A 17,852-nucleotide genomic window follows, 5' to 3' on the forward strand; every position below is an offset into this window, starting at 1 on the left:
CGCCATCTTTGTAGTCTTCTAATGTCTTAAAACGCCTTCCCAAGAAGTCCCTGCGATTGTCCCGGGTCCTTCTGGAACGTCTCTCCAGACTCTGGCATTTTCGCAATCTCAAAAACTTGTCGCTATAACGGTCTGAGCTGACCACTGCTTCGAGCTGACCTGACCAGCAATTCGCCTTTGTCTTGTCCAATCAAAGGACTGCTGTGACTGGAGTGTGTGTGTGCGTGTGTGTGTGTGTGCGTGTGCGTGTGTGTGTGTGTGTAGGCCCCCTTATGAGCTTAAGTCAAGTCTGCGACGGATGATGGCAGAGACATGCTGAAACACATTTTGTTTGGAGTAAGCCCTTGCGTGTATCAACTGGGGCCCCACTTGCGAGACTTTTGGACCGGCCCGAGTACACACCGGCGGCTAGTTTGGGGAGATTACAATTTAGGCAGTAGGAAAAGGGTTTACAACTTCCCGTGGAAGAAAAGCACCTGGCAGGGTGGTATTTCTCAGGGATTTAAATGCAGGGTTGGTTTGTGGGGGGGCGGAATCCCTTTTTCAACCAAACAAAGTAAAAACCATTCTTCGCTGCTGGACCATGGAAACAACAGGTGGTGGGTTTGACTGGGATTTGTCGTGGAGTTTGAAGGATAAATGAGCATTCTAGGGATCTGTTGATCTAGTTGATGGGCACCTGGGGGTGAACATGGTCCAACGCTTGGAATACCCATAGCAACCTCAACTCCCTGCCGTCGAGTTGATTCCAAGTCATAGGGGCCTCCTGGACAGAGGAGAGCTGCCCCCTGTGAGTTTTCAACGCTGTCCATCTTTATCGCACCAGACAGCCTCATCTTCCTCCCTTGGACTGCGGGCCCTTGGGGTTAACAGCCCCATATGTAACCTACTCGGCACCAGGCCAGTTCCTGGATTGGGATGGATTCTTATCACATCTGTACCCCAGCACGGGACTCCAGTTTTCAGACTGTGGCTCGGGGCACTGTCCCCGGGGACTTCCTCCTGGACCTGTCCCAACCAGGATGTTCTTTGGAGGGGGAAGCTGTGGTTGAAGGAGGCATAAAGCTTGCCTCCCCTGGGCCCCTGGAGCCAGCTTCAGGGGCTTCCTCTTGGCTCTGGATAGGAGAAGGGAGGGTTGGGGGGCGGGGGACTTATTAGCCAAGACAGGAAACCCCACATCAGAGGCTTTAAAAGGGGAGGTAGTGTGGCAGCACTGAGGATCTGTGTCCCAGATTTGGCCAGCTTAGGTCACCGAGAGAGGTAAGTGACAGCGACCCCATCAACAGCCCAACTCAGGGTTGGGGACAAAGGTGGACCTTCAGCCTAGTGCCCAAGAGACCCAGATCCTCTGTGATTCTGGGGCTCCTTAGAAGGGGCGGGTGCCGTGGTAACTCTCTCAGCTCCTGCCCCTCTTCTCCCATCCCCACAGAGCCTGCAGAATGAAGGTGGTCTCACTGCTCCTCCTCCACGTTCTGGGGCTGCTGGTGTCGGGGGAGTCCCTGTGTACTGTGGATGAAGCCATCAACCAGAAGCTCCAGCAAGGCACCAGCACCCTATGTGAGGATCCCCACCAGCTGACTTCCTGAAGGTTCCTCTGGTCCCTGATGCAGACCTGACCCCAACCCCAACTAAACACCAGCCTCAAACCCCAACCCAATCCCAACTTCAAATCCAACCCCAACCCAATCCCTACCTCAGACTCAACCCCAATCAAATTCCAGCCTTAAACCCAACCCCAACTTCAAATCCAACGCCAATCAAGTCCCCACCTCAAACCCAACCTCAACCAAATCTCAACCCAAACCCCAATTCCAGCCAAATCTCAACCTTAACCAACCCCCAACCTCAACCCTAACCCAATGACAACCTCAACGCCAATTCCATTCTCAGCTTCAAACGCAACCCAACCTCAACATCAATGACAGCTCTAATTTATACACCAAATCCAACCCCCACCCTGACTCAAACTAGTTAACCAGTTGCTATTGAATCCGTTCCAACACCTGATGCCCCATGTGTGTCAAAGTAGAACTGGGCTTTTCAGTGAGTTATTTAAAAAAAAAAAAAAAGATCCCTGAGCCTTTCTTCTGAGGCAACTGGTGTGGACTCGAACCTCCAATCTTTCAGCCAGTAGCCCAATGTGTTAACCCTTTGTATCACCCAGGGACTCGTAACCCAACCCAGTCTCTCGACCCACACCCACTTCCAATCCCAACCATCACCTCGAACCCGTACTGTAAAGGCAAGGGGAGACCAGGGGTCCCAGGGAGGGGGTGAGCTCCCCATCTCTGGGGCCTTCCCCCAGGAAGGATCTCTGACCTCCTGCTTGGATCCAAGCCCTCAAGGCCGGTCAGCATGAGGACCAAGGAGGGACCGTTGATCTCAAAGTCCTTCCCTCCCTCCCTCTCTCCGGCAGTTCACCAGGCTTGCAACAGCATGCACCTGGAGTGCCAAAGCATCATCTCCAGGGGGGACCTGGCCACCTGCCCTGAAGGTGAGTGCAGAATGCTGGTGTCCAGGACCTCGGTCCTTCCCGAACCCTTGGAATACTCTTGCCCATGGTCAGGCTGTAAGATAGTGGAGCTCCAGCGTCTACTACCTTGTGTCTGGACCCCCAGCCTTCTCACCAGCCCCGGGACCCCACGTTCTTAAATCACTGGCATTTAGGCCCCCAGCCACTTCCCTGAACCTTCTCCCCTCCCCCCGCCCTCCAACGTATCCTACCTCCCCACTCTCTGGCCTTAGGCCCTCCAAACAGGGGTCCCCCACCTCCTTGCCAAGCCTCCCAGCTCCGGGTCCAAGTACCCCCACGTTGTTCCCACCCGCAGGTTTCGCTGTCACTGGCTGCGCGTGTGGCTCGGCCTGCGGCTCCTGGGACGTGCGCGCAGAGACAACGTGCCACTGCCAATGCAAAGGCATGGATTGGACTGGCGCGCGTTGCTGCCGCGTGCAGGCCTGAGGGCGCCAACCGGCCTCGCTGACCTGGCCAAGGGGAGGGGCAGGGGCAGGCCTCCGAGGGGCGGGGCTGGGAATAAACGAAGTGCCAACGGAGACGATGGGGGTGTTTCTTGGTTCCTTTTGGGGGAGAAACCGGTTTGGGGGGTTGATTTTCTTCTGCCCCAACCCCCTTCTGAACACCTAGTCCCTCACCCCTTCCTCTACTTCATGACTTCACCACCCAGAGTTTGGGTCACCATCTGGAGGGAACCTGGGTGTCACCTTTGACACCCCCTTTGATGGTCATCTCCCTCTGGGTCTCAGGCTTCCCAAGAGGTTGTTGGGTCTGCCTTGGGGTCTATGTTAATCCAGCTGCAGGATGGACAAGGACCACCTGCCCGCCTCACCCCACCCCCATCCCCATACCTGCCCCATTCACATTCTGGGGGTTCCAGCTGCAGCAGCGCCAGGATTGGGAAGGAGCCCCAAACCATCCCCCAACATCCAGTTCTGAGTCCCTGTCATTCAGTCCCCACCCACTTCGGACGCCCCCATGGAGAGGGCAAGCACCGGGAACTCTCCCCTGCATCCCTGTGGGCACGAACCCCTGCCATTCCGACCAGGTTGCAGGGACTTGTGGCCCCGGGGTTAAAAAACCCGCCCCCCAAGAGGCAGACACTCCCTTCAGACCCACTCAGGGCCCTGATGTGACAGGGACCATAGCCTCAAATGTCACAGGGGCTAGAGAGTGGGTGATAGGGTGGGGGGGGCTGTCCAGGTTGTCTTGGGTCGCTGCCTGCCATCCCCCACAAACACTCTATGATAGTCCAGGCGCCTATCCCATCCTGGTGGCCACGAAAGGGGATCGCTCCCACTCCCGGCACCTGTGAAGCCCACCCAGATTCCAACCAGGAATTCCCCTTCCCGAGGGCCCCCACTGAGATCCACGTGGTGGGAATGGGTTACAAGTGTGGTAAGGACCAGAGAGGGTGGTAGTGTTGTGAGGGCCATCGAGCTGTTTCTGGCTCACACCAACTCTGCGTACAACAGAACGAAATACTGCCCGGCTCTTCGTGTTGCAGTCGCTGTGAGAATCCTCTTTTTCACTGCCCCTCTGCTTTCCCAAGCCCGTGACGCGATATCATGTCCTAAGCATGTGAGACAGAGGCCTGCCGTCCTCCCAGCTGCCGAGCATTCTGGATGTTCTTTTCCCAACACACACTCTTTTGTTCTGGAAGCCCACCAGCACCATCGTTCAGCGGCATCTTCGTTGGTCTTCCTTACGCAGTCAGACTGTGATTAAATCAGTTGGCCTTGGGTAGCGCCGATTCTCCTCCAGATGTCATTGATGTGATGCATTTACCTTCCCTGGGGTAATTCTACTTTAATATAGACTCTGAAACGTACTCTTAATCGCACAGTAACTAAGTCTCGTGGAGGAAATGAGGAAATGAAAGAGCTGAATAGAAATGTTCAAAGGGCTCTCAAGAAGACACAATCCCAGTGTCAGATATGACAAAATAATAATTTATAAATTATTCAGGATCCATGAGAGAGGGGAGAGGGGAGGGAGGGGGTAAAATGAGGAGCTGATGCCAGGGGCTTCGGTGGAGAGCAAATGTTTTGAGAATGATGAGGGCAATGAATGCACAAATGTGCTTGACACAATGGATGTATGTATGGATTGTGATAAGAGTTATATGGGCCCCTGATAAAATGATTTTTTTTAAAAGAAGACAAAATCAAATATAATGCGCTCCTCCTCCTCCTCCCCGGACGCGCTGCTCTCGACCCCGGCTTCGGACTGCCGGGAGCCGCCAGACCATGTCGATCATGGAGAAACACCTGTTCAACCTCAAGTTCGCGGCCAAAGAACTGAGCCGGAGTGCCAAGAAATGCGACAAGGAGGAGAAGGCCGAGAAGGCCAAGATCAAGAAGGCCATTCAGAAGGGCAACATGGAAGTGGCGAGGATACACGCGGAGAATGCCATCCGCCAGAAGAACCAGGCCGTGAATCTCCTGAGGATGAGTGCGCGGGTGGACGCGGTGGCCGCCCGCGTCCAGACGGCGGTGACGATGGGCAAGGTGACCAAGTCGATGGCGGGCGTGGTGAAGTCGATGGACGCGACGCTGAAAACCATGAACCTGGAGAAGATCTCTGCCTTGATGGACAAGCTCGAGCACCAGTTTGAGACGCTGGACGTCCAGACGCAGCAAATGGAGGACACGATGAGCAGCACGGCGACGCTGACCACTCCCCAGAGCCAAGTGGACATGCTGCTGCAGGAGACGGCCGACGAGGCCGGCCTCGACCTCAACATCGAGCTGCCTCAGGGCCAGACAGGCTCTGTGGGCACGAGCGTGGCCTCGGCCGAGCAGGACGAGCTCTCCCAGCGGCTGGCCCGCCTGCGGGACCAGGTGTGAATCCAGAGCAGCTCGGCCCGCGCCGCCTGCGAAGCTCTCTTCTGAGAGACGCTTGCCAACCGGAGATTCGGAATCCCACCGGAGTGCAGAGATGCTAGCTGTCTACACGCGTCGATCATTGGGCTCACAGCCACCTCTAAAATTCCAGGCTTTCTTTGCTCTCGACTGAATTTTATAGTTCCGTATCGCTTGTGATGATGTGTATTTTTATAGCTGCCTTTGACAGAAAATTACGCCTTAGTTTGGGGGTCTCCAGATCTACGCAATTGGTCAGAACTCGTTTCCGTGTCCCCCGTTGTATGCCCAGAATTATCCAATCGAAGGTCTGTGTCTTTTTTCATGTTAATTGATAATAAAAAGATTAACAGGCGGTGCATAAAAGTGTAGAGGGAGGGAGATTACTTATTTTGATGACATGCCTATGAACTCTTCCCGCCTCATCCTTAAGTAGATTATTCTGTTTTTCTGTGCGTTTTGTTTGTTTTGCCCCCAAAGTGAGACTACAATTTGGCCTCTCACAATTTTACTAAAATGACCTTAACACGTTTTTGCACACTACTGTTTACATTCTGTAAATTTGTTTCCATGCAATAAAAAGCTAGGTGGGTTAGTTGTAGGGACCTGGAAATAAAAATGCCCCATAGCCTCAGTGCATTTTTGCTATCTTATATTATCGGTTTACCAAATTGATTTTGAAATATACTTGATATTTCTTTCCAAAGAAATCAAATATAATGCAATGTGCAAAGACCTAGAATTAGAAAACCAAAAAGGAGGAACACCCTCAGTATGTTTAAACTGAAAGAGAAAATTCAAGCCGAGAGTTGAACTAACGAAGGAGACTATGGGCTTCCTGAACAATGGAGGAAGCATAAACAGATAGAAACAATACAGTCATTGTGCCCCAAAGCACTAATCGATGGCCAACCATTCTGATGCGAAGCATAGGGACAGGAACCAATGGTATTGAAGGAAGAGGTTCAAGTTGTACGGATGCCTTGGCCAATAACAAGACTGTAGGATTGGAAAAAATACCCATTAGAATGTTCCCACCCGCCGATAAAGCACTGGATGCACTCGCTCAGCCACCAGGGAATTTGCAAGACAAGCTAATTGGGCGACTGATTGGAAGAGATCCATTAATTGTACCCATTCTGAAGAAAGGTGGCCCCACAGAAGGCTCAATAAAGAATAATATCATTAATATCACACACCAGTAGGATTATTCTGAAGACAGGGAGCTGCCAGAGGTTCAGGCTGGATTCAGAGGAGGACCTGGAATAAGGGGTCTCCTTGCTGATGTCAGGTGGATCTTGCCTGAAAGCAGAGAATACCAGAAAGATGCTTGCAGAGAATATCAGAAAGATGCTCACTTGTGTTTGATGGACTATGCCAGGCATGCCACTGTGTGGACCATAACAAACTATGGAGAGCCTTGAGAAGGTGGGAACTTCAGAATATGTCATTGTGCTCGCGTGGAACTTGAACCTGGATCAAGAGGCAGTTGTATGAACGGAACAAAAGAATACTGCACGGTTTCAAATCAGGAACGATGTGTATCAGCGTTGCATCCTCTCACGATACTTAATCCACCTGTACGCTGAGCAACTCATCAGAGAAGCAGGATGGTATGAAGAAGAGTGCGGCATCTGGGTTGGAGGAAGGCTCACGAACAATCTGAGATGTGCCGATGATTCAGCTTTGCTTGCTGAGAGTGAGGGAGAACTGAAGCACTTGCAGATGGAGATCAACGGTAATCCTTCCGTGTGGATCACAACAATGTAAGGAAGACCCAACCCCTCCCACCTGGATTAATAGGTCACACGATGCATAGAGAAAAGGCTGAAGTTGGCAAGGTTTTTGCCTTGCTCAGATCCACAGTCAATGGTCATGGAAGCAGCCGTCAAGAGATCACATTGCATTGACTAAATTTGAAGGAGAAGACCAAGTGTTGAAAAGCAGGGATGTTACTTTGAGGTGCATCTGACCCAAGGCAGGGCATTTTCTTTCTTTTATTTTAAAAAATCTTTTTATTGGGGGCTCGTACAACTCTTATCACAATCCATGCATCCACCCATTGTGTCAAGCACATTTGTACATTGGTTGCCATCATCATTCTCAAAACATTTGCTTTCTGCTTGAGCCCTGGGTATCAGCTCCTCATTTCCCCCTCCCTCCCAACTCCCCCTCCCTCATGAACCCTTGATAATTTATAAATTATTGCTATTTTGTCATGTCTTACACAGTGTGACATTTCCCTTCACTCACTTTTCTGTTGTTCGTCCCCCAGGGAAGAGGTTATATGTAGATCCTTGTAATAGGTCCCCCCTTTCTACCCCACCTTCCCCTTCCCCTCCTGGTATCACTACTCTCATTCTTGGTCCTGAGGGATTTATCTGTCCTGGATTACCTGTGTTTCCAGATCTTGTCTGTACCAGTGTACATCCTCAGGTCTAGCCATATTTGTAAGGTAGAATTGAGATCCTGATAGTGGGGTGGGGGCGGAAGCATTTAAGAACTAGAGGAAAGTTGTATGTTTTCATTGTTGCTACGCTGCATCCTGACTGGCTCGTCTCTCCGAGACCCTTCTGTAAGGGATGTCCAGTTGCCTACAGATGGGCTTTCGGTCCCCACGCCACACTCCCCCTCATTCACAATGATATGATTCTGTGTTCTTTGATGCCTGATACCTGATCTGCTCAACACCTTGTGGTCACACAGCCTGGTGTGCTTTTTCCATGTGGGTTTTGTTGCTTCTCAGCTAGATGGCCGCTTGTTTATCTTCAAGCCTTTAAGACGCTAGATGCTATATCTTTTGATAGCTGGCCACCATCAGCTTTCTTCACCATGTTTGCTTATGAACCTGCTTTGTCTTCAGCGATCACGTTGGGAAGGTGAGCATCATGGAATGCCAGTTTAATAGAGCAAAGTGTTCTTGCACCGAGGGAGTATTGAGTGGAGGCCCAATGTCCATCTGCTACCTTAATACTAAACCTATAAATATGTGCACATAAATCTATTTCCCTATCATCATATATAAATATATTTGCATATGCACACGCCTGTATTTAGACCTCTATAAATGCCCTTTGCCTCTTGGTTCTTTCCTCTATTTCCTTTTACTTTCCTCTTGTCCCACTATCATACTCAGCCTTCATTTGGGTTTCAGTAATTCCTCTCGGTTACATTGCCCTTAATCAAGCCCTACCAGGCCTCTTGCACCCTCCTTGCCACTGATTTTGGATCACTTGTTGTTCCCTTGTCCTGGGTTTGTTTACACCACTTCCTTTCCCCTGCCTCCCCCTCTCCCATGTCCCTCCAGAACCGTCTGTCCCATTGTTTTCTCCTCCAGAGTGTTTACCCAGCCTATCTTATCTAGATAGGCCTGCAGAGATAATATGCACAAAACCAAGACAGAGTAAAACAAAGTAACAAATGAAAACAAAACAATGACCAAAAAAAGCCTGTAAATAGTTCAAGGTCTATTTGTTGACCTTTGGGAGTGTTTTTGATCGAGCCTGATGGGATGCCACGCCCTGGCCCCAAAGTCTATTTTTGGTACTCCCTCAGGACTTCCTTGCTCTGCTCCCCTTGCTGTTCTGTTGCACGCCCTTAGTGTTTTGCCTCGGTGTGGTGGGATCAGATCGGGTGCAATTCCCACGCTGTGTCTCCATTGTTGTCCCCTGTGGGGCTATGGGTCAGTGAGGAATGTCGTGGGGCTGACCATATTGTCCTCTCTGTGCACTGGCTGCTCTGAGCAGGTATATCATCCTCAAGGCTTGGTGGGCCAGGATGTGCTCCACTCTCTCTTCCTTCCCCTTCGTTTGCTCCCATGAGCTCTGATCAGACATGTCCCTCCCCTTGAGCTGCAGCTTCAGTGCTGTTCTCTGAAGTGAATTCTTCTGGGGGGAGGGGTGGCTGTCCACATAGTTGGGATTGGGGTCGGCCCCTCAGACCTCTCTTTTGGTTCCCTGCTTCAAGGCATGGCATTTTCAATCATCTCATATGGAAGACCAAAAAGAATTGATGCATTTGAATTACGGGGCTGGCAAAGACTCTTGAAATACCAGGGACTGCCAAAGGAACAGGTACAGCCAGAATGCTCCTTAGAAACGCAGGGCCAGGCAATGTTTGGCTGCGCTGTACATGGGCCGCCATGCATTAGAATTGACTAGCTGGCAGCGAGCAAGAACAACAATGTAACATGACCAATCCATTGTGGAAAAGGGAGTTCCCATAGGAACTCTGTTTCCAGAGTTCTGCTTCCAGACTATAAACATGTCTGCAGATCTCTCTCTCTCTCACACACACACACACGCACACACATACACACACACACACACACACACGAAGATTGCTTACAAGTCAAGGAACTAAGGGATGGTCTGGCTATTGACACACATGAGAGTTTGAGTTGGATTTTCAGCCCTCAGAACGGTGAGAAAATAAACATATGTTCTTGAAAGCAACCCTCCTTTGGATTTGTGTGACAGCGGCGACACTGGGAATGAAGATGCTGTGCGGGGGGGGGGAGTGCCCACACACGTAGACGAGAGAAAGGTCCTTCAGCCTGGGGTCCCCAGGGTCGGGGAAGCTGTCCCTGTAGGGCTGGCAAAGCAGGGGCTATGAGGTCTGACTTCAGCCCAGACGGGCGTGGAGTTCTAGCAGGTCAACAATCCCTTTGTCCTACATCCATTCCCGTCCTGGGCAGCAGCCTGGGAGAAGCAGCATTTCTTGGGGTGGAGCTGGGCAGGGGAAGACATCTAGGGTACCCAGAAACTCTGCCTTGAATTCTAATTTTTAGAACTCCAGTTCTGTTTTTAATCTAAAAGGGCAGAATTTGAGGTTCCAGAGTGATGAGACTGAGGACAAAGTCCACGCAGGGGACAGACAGACAGACAGACAGACACACACACACACACACACACACACAGAGTTTCCTGTTCACTTCTTGGCTGCCTATGCCCCTCCCTGAGTCCAGGGGCCGCCGCCCTTGGCTCTGCCCAGACCTCTGATCCCCTGAGGCCTCTGACCTAGAGAGGGTCAGCTGTGTCAGGGGACCCCGAAGAGAGGAAGCTAAGCTCGCCTTCCTTCCCTCTCCCCTGAGGTTTCTTCATCTTCCCTGACACCTTCCGGTGGGTGGGGACATCCTGGCCGACGGGGCCATGGAGATTGAGGACGTCTACATGAACCGAGAGGTGAAGATGCAAGCAGCAGCCACCAAAGACAAGAAGCGGGGGGGCCCAGCCAAAGGCCAAGGTGCAGACCCGGGGGGTGGGGTGTGAAGGGTGGGGAAATTAGGGTCGATAGTCAAGAGGGAAGAGGTCGGAGAAGGGGTTCAGTGGCTGACTCCTACCCGTGCCCAAGATCCTGTGGAAGGGTGTGTGCTTCACCCACACACACTCTGCTTAATTGAGAAGCCCAGCTTGTTTTCACCCCCAAAGTGTCTTGGGTACAGGAGTTCATTGAGCCAAGCTCTCTCTGAGCCCCTCCCCACAAAGCTCTGGTCAGGTTTCCACGACTCCTCCTTCCAACCCCTGCCACAGACGCAGATGACCCCAACTATGAGAACATCACCTTGAACTTCAGAAACCAGGACCCACACAAAGGTGGCCTGCCACCACCCAAGAGTCAGGGTGAGTAGATGTCTACCTGCTCACATCCCCCAGCCTTGGAAAGGGGCGGGGGGGCCCGGTGCTGCGAGGGAGGGGGACTGCAAGGGGAGGTGGGGGCCAATCGAGTGGGGTGTGGAGGCATCGAAGATCGCAATGGTACCATGATCGGGGAAGCTTTGCAAGTGGCCACGGTGATGAGAAACCTGAACTTGGGGTCATGATACAACAGCAGAAGGGTCGGCGATGGTGTGGGTGATGGTGCGGTTGACAGTGTGGGTGGAAGGGCTGGTGATGGTGTGGGTGGGATTTTGGGTGAGGGTGTTGGTGTGGGTGACGTTTTGGGTGATGGTGGTGGAAGGGCTGGTGATGGTGCGGTGTTTGGGGTGATGGTGCTGGAGGGCGCGCTGGTGCTGGTGTAATTGGGTGATGGGGTTGGCGATGGTGTGGGTGACGACTGGATAATGGTGCTGTTGATAGTGTGGGTGGTGGGAGGTCTGGGTGACGAGGTGACCATGTGATTGAACCGAAAGGGCTAAGTGACAGAGCTGTTGGTGGGGCTGGTGGGGCTTGTTGACGATGACACTGAGTGAAATCTTGGCCGTTGGTCTTGTCGGTGAGGGTGTTGTTGAGGGGAGTATCTCAGTTACCATCCCTAAGTGTCAGCCTGCCAGAATTACCCCAAGTGCGGGCGGGGTCTTTAAAGAAGAGGTTCCGTTTCTCACCATTCGGCGGATCTCCTTCTTGAGCTCCCTCCTCATTCTGCGGGCACGCCTTGGTGCCCTTTGCTTGCGGCGCCCCCACGCCGTCTGTCTTCTCTGGTGCACATGGGCACACACGTGTCCCGGTGTCTGCTCGGCTCTCCTAAGTGATACAATCGGGGCTTCTCCCTACCTGGGTCCGATCTCAACTGGCCAATGGCTTTTCATGCGACGGCCTGATGGAAGTTGGCTCCCTTCCCTGAGCTTACCACCTTGTGAAGGCGGTTGGTGAGTGGTAGCCCTGCCAGGAGAGGGGTTAGGATGCCAACACTAATTCTGAGGGGCCAGAAGCTCCTCCGTCACAAGTGGTGAGGGAGTCAAGGTGGTGACAGCATTAGGGGCAGGCGCTGGTGGTACCCGGGGAGGGGGCATGTTGGAGCCAGCTGATGTTGTTCAGGGTGAGGAGAGGCTTGCACGTGGTGTGAGCTTCTCCAGAGAAGAGTGAGTATAGGGCTTGAGTGCTGGATGGGGCGGGAGGCAGTTGATGGACTGAGCGCTGGATGGGGTGGGAGGCAGTGGATGGACTGAGCGCTGGATGGGGTGGGAGGCAGTTGATGGACTGAGCGCTGGATGGGGTGGGAGGCAGTTGATGGACTGAGCGCTGGATGGGGTGGGAGGCAGTTGATGGACTGAGCGCTGGATGGGGTGGGAGGCAGTACTGCGGATGGGCACTGGAGCCCTGGAGGTCACCTGGTCTGCCTCTCTGCCTCAGTCTCAGGCCAGGCCAAGCTACCCTCCGTCCCTGTGCAGCCCCCCAGCTGGCTGAACAGGGCCATCATGAGCCTGTACATTCTCCTTGCCTTGACCTTCATCTTCTTCATCATCCTCTCCGCCATGGTTCTCGTGAAGAGTAAGTTGTGGGTTGTCGTTGTTGTGTATGTGTGTGGTGGTGGTGGTGGGGAACCTGGGGTAGCAGGAAGGGGTCCTCAGGAGTTGGGAAGACCCAGTATTTCCACTCTGTTCCTCGTGCCCTCCACCTATTCTCCCTTCCCCCACTCGGCTCCCAGGAGGATAAATTAATCTTCAGGGGTTTCCCTGACCCCTCTCACCCCCAACAGACTCTGAGATGTCCCAGGAGCTGCTGGCTTTGAAGAGGGACCTGTGGAACGGTGAGGGAAGGCAGTTCCAAGGTTGTGGAGGACAGGGACCTTGCTGGGGAGCAGGTGGTGATGCGGGCACCCCTGTCCCCACCCTCAGTCTCCAGTTTGATGCGGGAGCACCTGGAAGAGCAGAACAGGAACAAGGTCAGCCTCAGGAACCAGCTCGCTGAGTTGACGAAGTCCATCAACAACGTCAGGAGCGACGTCCAGCGAGAGATCAAGCTAACGGAAATCCTGCAGAGAGGTGCCCTTGACGACCTTGACTTTGTTTGGCCAGTTTGTCTCAACGCCTACCAGGGGTTGAGGGGCCAGGGGAAGGGGCAGTCAGCATCTCCATGGTCCCCAAACTCAGTGGGGATTTGTCTAAATTCTGCTGGGGACTCTGAGGACATGGGGTCTGCAGCACCCTAGGCCAGGGGCTGGGAGAGAGGGGCTTCCAATGAAAGAAGGAACCTTGCCTGAAGTCCCCTCCCCAACTTTCTCCTGTCCCCCCATCTCCCCACCCCCCCAGATGTGACCAACATCAAGAGTACCATCCTGGTGAGGCTGGAGAACAAACTGACACAGTTGGAGACGAAGATAAGTCCACGTGAGTTGGCGATGGGTGACGGTGCGGTCAGCCCGGGACATGGGGGTGGTTCTGCCTGACCCCTGGTGTCTTGCCCCCCACCCCTCAGCCTCTGCAGCAGCACCGGCTTCTAAATAAACGAGAGGACGTAACAGCAACAGCCTGGAGCTTGGAGGAAGGGGCTGCAGGACCCGAAGAAGCCCAAAGGAGGACACCCCTTTTCCCCTCCTCCCGCCCCATGCTTGATGTGAACTTGCCCCTCCCTGTCATGTGAAGAAAATCACGTGTCTCCATGGATGTGTGTCACAGTTCTGTGTGTGTGTGTGTGTGTGAGCATGTTGTGGAGGGGACTGTGCCGGTGAATTTTCTAGGAATGTGCCACTGTGGTGTGTACACCCACGTTGCTCTGTGTGTGTGTGCGTGTGTGTGTGCGTGTGCGTGCACGTGGGCAAGGGCTCCAGGGCGTGCTGTGCCTGAAGGCAAGTCACAGGTGGGGCCCTGTCACAGGGAATGTCACAGAAAGGTGTCAGCGCACCGCGCGGACATTGGCGGCATGGGCTCACTCTGTGGCGTGTCCTTCTCACCCCCGTGTGAACATGTACGGGGTCCGTGTGTTCCAGTCTGTTACACACCAGGACATGCTGTCACCATGAGGGTGGGCGGGATGGTGTCTGTCCACGTGATGTTCCTGACGAGGTCACCGTGTGTTCCCTGACTGTCCACCATGTTTTGTGATCCAGGAAAATAAAGGCCAAGGCGGGGGACACATGGCTGCCAAATCTGTTCTTGGTGCGTCAGGAGTGCGGCCGGACTGGGACCTGGGAAAGGGGTGTCCCATGCCGCTCAAATGTGGGCATGCGAGGCATCACAGGGAGCGTGTGGAGCTGGAGTCGAGGGCTGAGACCCTAGGGTGCAGGGGGTGTGGGAACAGATACCCTCTGGGGGTCCTTGTGTACAATCTCGTGCATGGGCATTGACCTGGGCGGGGGGAACGGAGTCCCTGTCCCAGGCTTCTGCTCTGGGGTGGGCGCCTCGGAGTGAGGGCTCTTCCGTGTCTGTGTGGCCCAGAGTGTGTGCCAGGACACATGTGTGCCTAGGGGGGAGGTGTACAATGTCTCCCTCCGTGTACACGGAACCGACGGCAAAATGTGCCACGGAGCACGTGTCCAGTCTTCCCTGGTGGAGCGCTGGGCTCCCGACCTAAATATTGGTGGTTCAAACCCACCAGCTGCTCTGTGGCAGTCGGCTCCTGTAAAGCTCTACAGCCTCAGAAACCCCATGGAGGGGTTCTGCTCCATCCTATAGGTTCTTGTAAGTCGGAATCGACATGATAGCAGTGGATTTTCTGTGTGTGTGCCCACAGGTGTCCATGAGCATGGGTCAGTCCCTAAGACAATTGAGCCTTGGGGGCATACTGGGTTACACATTGGGCTGCTAACCACAAGACCAGCAGTTCAAATCCCCGGCCGGAAAGGTGAGACTTTCTACTTAACAGTCTCAGAAGGCCCACAGGGGCAGTTCTACCTTGTCCGACCTTGAGGGTCGCTGTGAGTCAGAACTGACTCGACGGCAGGGAGAGAAGACAGGTCATGTGAGCTCTGGGATGGGTGTGTCTCCTGGGACGCACTCCTGGCCCAAGGTCACACTTGCACCCCCGTGCAGGTGACCACACGTGCTACTGTCCCTTTAAACGTGGGCCAGCCGGAAAGGACGCGGACACACGCGCCCTCACGCGGCCGCGCCAGGAATTACCGCCGCCCGCCCGCCCGCCTGTCCGCCGCCGCGCCTGCGCACGCAGCGCTCTTTACGGCGCCGTAAAGCAGCTCGGCGGAGCCCGACGGCCGCGGTCCCAGGTGAGTACCTGCTCGCCCGCGACCCCTGTCCGCGCAGGTCTCCTCCGTGCTGCGACCCCTCCTTCCCCCGCGGGCCCGTGGGGCCTTGGCGTCCTCGAGTCGCGGCCCGCCTCGTCCGGCCTCCCCTGGGGCCCGCGAAGGCAATGGCGTCCTCCCTCGGCCCTTCTATGCGGTTCACGCCCGGGGTGGCGGTCTCGGTGCCTCCGCGATTCTTGGGGCGCCAGCCCTCCCCATCGGCTCCCCACATGTCAGCGCGCGCGCCGGGACACTGCCCCCCCCCCCGGGGTCCTCCGACTTCCCAGACTTGCAGCCTTGGAGGGGGTCGTCCCGAAGGAGTCCCAGGCCCCTCCAGCTACCGACCCCTTTTTCGCAGCTCCCCCGCCCATGGCTGCGACTTTCAGCCCCCTCACCCCATCCCAGGACCTCTGCTAGCGCCCGGGCGCCTCATTGGGGAGGTTTTCCCAGCCCCCCTCAACCCTGCCCTCTCCCCGCCGACCGCTATGGCTTCTGGTGGTAGGATGGGAGGCTCACCGCGCCCCCTCCCACTAACCCCAACCCCCCTGCCGCCCGTCGGCCCTGACTCACAGCCACCCGATCGGATGGCAGTGGGGTCCCGGGGCTGCACGTCTGTACCCAGCGGCCAGCCACCGCCCTCCAGTTTCTCACCGCTGCGCAGCTTCGCCCCTGGGCTACCCCTCCAGGGGTTCTTCGAACCCAGGCCCACCCACTTCACAAAGGAGGCGTGTACCGGGCGAGACTGGGAGGACCGCTCCTTGTAGCACTGGGGGCCCCTGGGCTCTTGGTACTGACCCCCTATTGCCTTCAGCTTTCTCCTTGGCGCCCTGCTCAGCCCTGCAGCCTCCTCTCCTTTCTGCCCCCACCAGTTCTTCACTGAAGCCCTCAGGGGATGGGGTGTGTGTGGGGGTGGTGTGTGTGTGTGTGTCTCGGCTGGGGTGGGGGTGTGTTTAAGGCGGGATAGGAGCTTGGAGACGCCTTGGAGGCTCTTTGGAAATTTGTCTTATAGCCGAAGGTTATGGGGAATTTCCAGCATCCACTTCTGGCTTATCCCCCCTCTTGTCTCTCCTCCCACGTTTCCCTGCCTCCACAAGCCCCACCCACCAAAGATAGGAGCTGCCCCGCCCCCTGTCTATGTCTTGCTGGCTAAGTGCATGTTTAAAAAAAAACAACTACACACTGTTATATTGAGTGGATGCCAACTCACCCTATAGGAATAGAGCCCATAGGGTAGAACTGCCCCTGTGGGTTTGCGAGACAAACTGTTCAGGGGAGTAGAAAGCTCTGTCTGTTTCTCCTCATGGCAGCTGGTGGTTTCGAACTGCTGACCTTGCAATTAGCAGTCCAACTGGAAACCACTACACCACCCGAGCTGCGCGGTGGGTAGGTTGGGGACCCCTTTATCTTTGCTCTCCATCCCCTCTTGGGGTGGGGGAGGCAGGGTTGCAGCACCCCCACAGTGTGCGAGCCTGTGTATGTGGGAGGGGGGCATTCTAGCTCTCCCTCCATGCTCCCCCCTGATCACACCCGCCTTTCCTGGTGTCCCCGCAGGGCGGCATGGAGGCGCGCTTCACGCGCGGGAAGTCGGCGCTGCTGGAGCGCGCGCTGGCGCGGCCGCGCACCGAGGTGAGCCTGAGCGCCTTCGCGCTGCTCTTCTCGGAGCTGGTGCAGCACTGCCAGAGCCGCGTCTTCTCCGTGGCCGAGCTGCAGGCGCGCCTGGCCGCGCTAGGCCGCCAGGTGGGCGCGCGCGTGCTGGACGCACTGGTGGCGCGAGAGAAGGGAGCGAGGCGTGAGACCAAGGTGCTGGGCGCGCTGCTCTTCGTCAAGGGCGCCGTGTGGAAGGCTCTCTTCGGCAAGGAGGCCGACAAGCTGGAGCAGGCCAACGACGACGCGCGCACCTTCTACATCATCGAGCGCGAGCCGCTCATCAACACCTACATCTCGGTGCCCAAGGAGAACAGCACGCTCAACTGCGCCAGCTTCACGGCGGGCATTGTGGAGGCAGTGCTCACGCACAGCGGCTTCCCCGCCAAGGTCACGGCCCACTGGCACAAGGGCACCACGCTCATGATCAAGTTCGAAGAGGCTGTCATTGCCCGAGACCGGGCCCTGGAGGGCCGCTGACCCCTCGCCAGATAAAGGATGCGGAGCCCCCTCCCCAGTGTCTGGTGTGTTGTGTGGGGGTCGCAGAGGTCGCTCAGGGCCCCGACTCCCCACTGCCCCCAAGCCAGAGAGGGAGATCCAGGTCTTATAATTCTCTCCACAGCCAGACTGGCTTGAACGTTCAGATAGGGTTGAGGGTAGGGGGGCAGGGACAAGGAGCAGCCGGGGAGGGGGTTGCCAGCTGGGGTGGGATGGGGAAAGGGCAGTGAGCAACTGCAGCAGGAGCTGCCGGTTTTGGGTGAGGGCAGGGGTAATGGGCAGCCATGGCAGGAGTTGCCTGCTCGTGTGTGTGTGATGGTATGTGCCAGGACCACATAGGGACCTGTCTGTACTGGAGAAGTGGGAGTGGGGCAAGCGGGACTCCCCAAGTCCCCCTCTGCAGCCCAGGCCTCTGAGAAGGCTTCACCCTGCCCCTTGCC

At 55.3% G+C, this 17,852-nt stretch overlaps 4 protein-coding genes across 5 annotated transcripts; all 4 read left to right on the forward strand.

Moving 5' to 3' along the window:
* Window positions 1-1,170: 1,170 nt before the first annotated feature.
* RETN (resistin) lies at window positions 1,171-2,992 on the forward strand. The gene is made up of 4 exons (XM_075536163.1): window positions 1,171-1,260; window positions 1,430-1,557; window positions 2,417-2,494; window positions 2,829-2,992. The coding sequence occupies exons 2-4, from the start codon at window positions 1,440-1,442 to the stop codon at window positions 2,957-2,959; spliced, it is 327 nt and encodes a 108-aa protein (XP_075392278.1). The 5' UTR covers window positions 1,171-1,260; window positions 1,430-1,439; the 3' UTR covers window positions 2,960-2,992.
* A 1,769-nt stretch (window positions 2,993-4,761) lies between these two features.
* LOC142431170 (charged multivesicular body protein 1b-like) lies at window positions 4,762-5,361 on the forward strand. The gene has a single exon (XM_075536164.1). It carries the CDS (start codon window positions 4,762-4,764, stop codon window positions 5,359-5,361), a length of 600 nt encoding a protein of 199 aa, XP_075392279.1.
* A 5,073-nt stretch (window positions 5,362-10,434) lies between these two features.
* On the forward strand, window positions 10,435-14,158 carry MCEMP1 (mast cell expressed membrane protein 1). The gene is made up of 7 exons (XM_075536165.1): window positions 10,435-10,620; window positions 10,908-10,997; window positions 12,447-12,584; window positions 12,793-12,843; window positions 12,932-13,078; window positions 13,346-13,423; window positions 13,512-14,158. Exons 1-7 carry the CDS (start codon window positions 10,527-10,529, stop codon window positions 13,538-13,540), a joined length of 627 nt encoding a protein of 208 aa, XP_075392280.1. The 5' UTR covers window positions 10,435-10,526; the 3' UTR covers window positions 13,541-14,158.
* Window positions 14,159-15,134: 976 nt separating this feature from the next.
* Window positions 15,135-17,427, forward strand: TRAPPC5 (trafficking protein particle complex subunit 5). Of its 2 annotated transcripts, none has more exons than XM_075536166.1 (2): window positions 15,135-15,255; window positions 16,822-17,427. In XM_075536166.1, the coding sequence occupies exon 2, from the start codon at window positions 16,828-16,830 to the stop codon at window positions 17,392-17,394; it is 567 nt and encodes a 188-aa protein (XP_075392281.1). In that variant the 5' UTR covers window positions 15,135-15,255; window positions 16,822-16,827; the 3' UTR covers window positions 17,395-17,427. The 2 variants fall into 2 exon arrangements, with proteins under 2 accessions (XP_075392281.1, XP_075392282.1); XM_075536167.1 differs by lacking the exon at window positions 15,135-15,255 and adding an exon at window positions 16,591-16,653.
* The last annotated feature ends 425 nt before the right edge of the window (window positions 17,428-17,852 follow it).

This window comes from Tenrec ecaudatus, chromosome 1, assembly GCF_050624435.1.
Source record: "Tenrec ecaudatus isolate mTenEca1 chromosome 1, mTenEca1.hap1, whole genome shotgun sequence".
Lineage (NCBI taxonomy): Eukaryota > Metazoa > Chordata > Mammalia > Afrosoricida > Tenrecidae > Tenrec > Tenrec ecaudatus.

Coding starts and splice junctions, on each gene's coding strand:
- RETN (XM_075536163.1), top strand. CDS start 1,440: ATGAAGGTGGTCTCACTGCTCCTCCTCCACGTTCTGGGGCTGCTGGTG. Junction 1,558..2,416: donor GCAAGGCACCAGCACCCTAT/GTGAGGATCCCC, acceptor TCTCTCCGGCAG/TTCACCAGGCTTGCAACAGC. Junction 2,495..2,828: donor CCTGGCCACCTGCCCTGAAG/GTGAGTGCAGAA, acceptor TCCCACCCGCAG/GTTTCGCTGTCACTGGCTGC.
- LOC142431170 (XM_075536164.1), top strand. CDS start 4,762: ATGTCGATCATGGAGAAACACCTGTTCAACCTCAAGTTCGCGGCCAAA.
- MCEMP1 (XM_075536165.1), top strand. CDS start 10,527: ATGGAGATTGAGGACGTCTACATGAACCGAGAGGTGAAGATGCAAGCA. Junction 12,844..12,931: donor GAAGAGGGACCTGTGGAACG/GTGAGGGAAGGC, acceptor CCCCACCCTCAG/TCTCCAGTTTGATGCGGGAG. Junction 13,424..13,511: donor GGAGACGAAGATAAGTCCAC/GTGAGTTGGCGA, acceptor CCCACCCCTCAG/CCTCTGCAGCAGCACCGGCT.
- TRAPPC5 (XM_075536166.1), top strand. CDS start 16,828: ATGGAGGCGCGCTTCACGCGCGGGAAGTCGGCGCTGCTGGAGCGCGCG.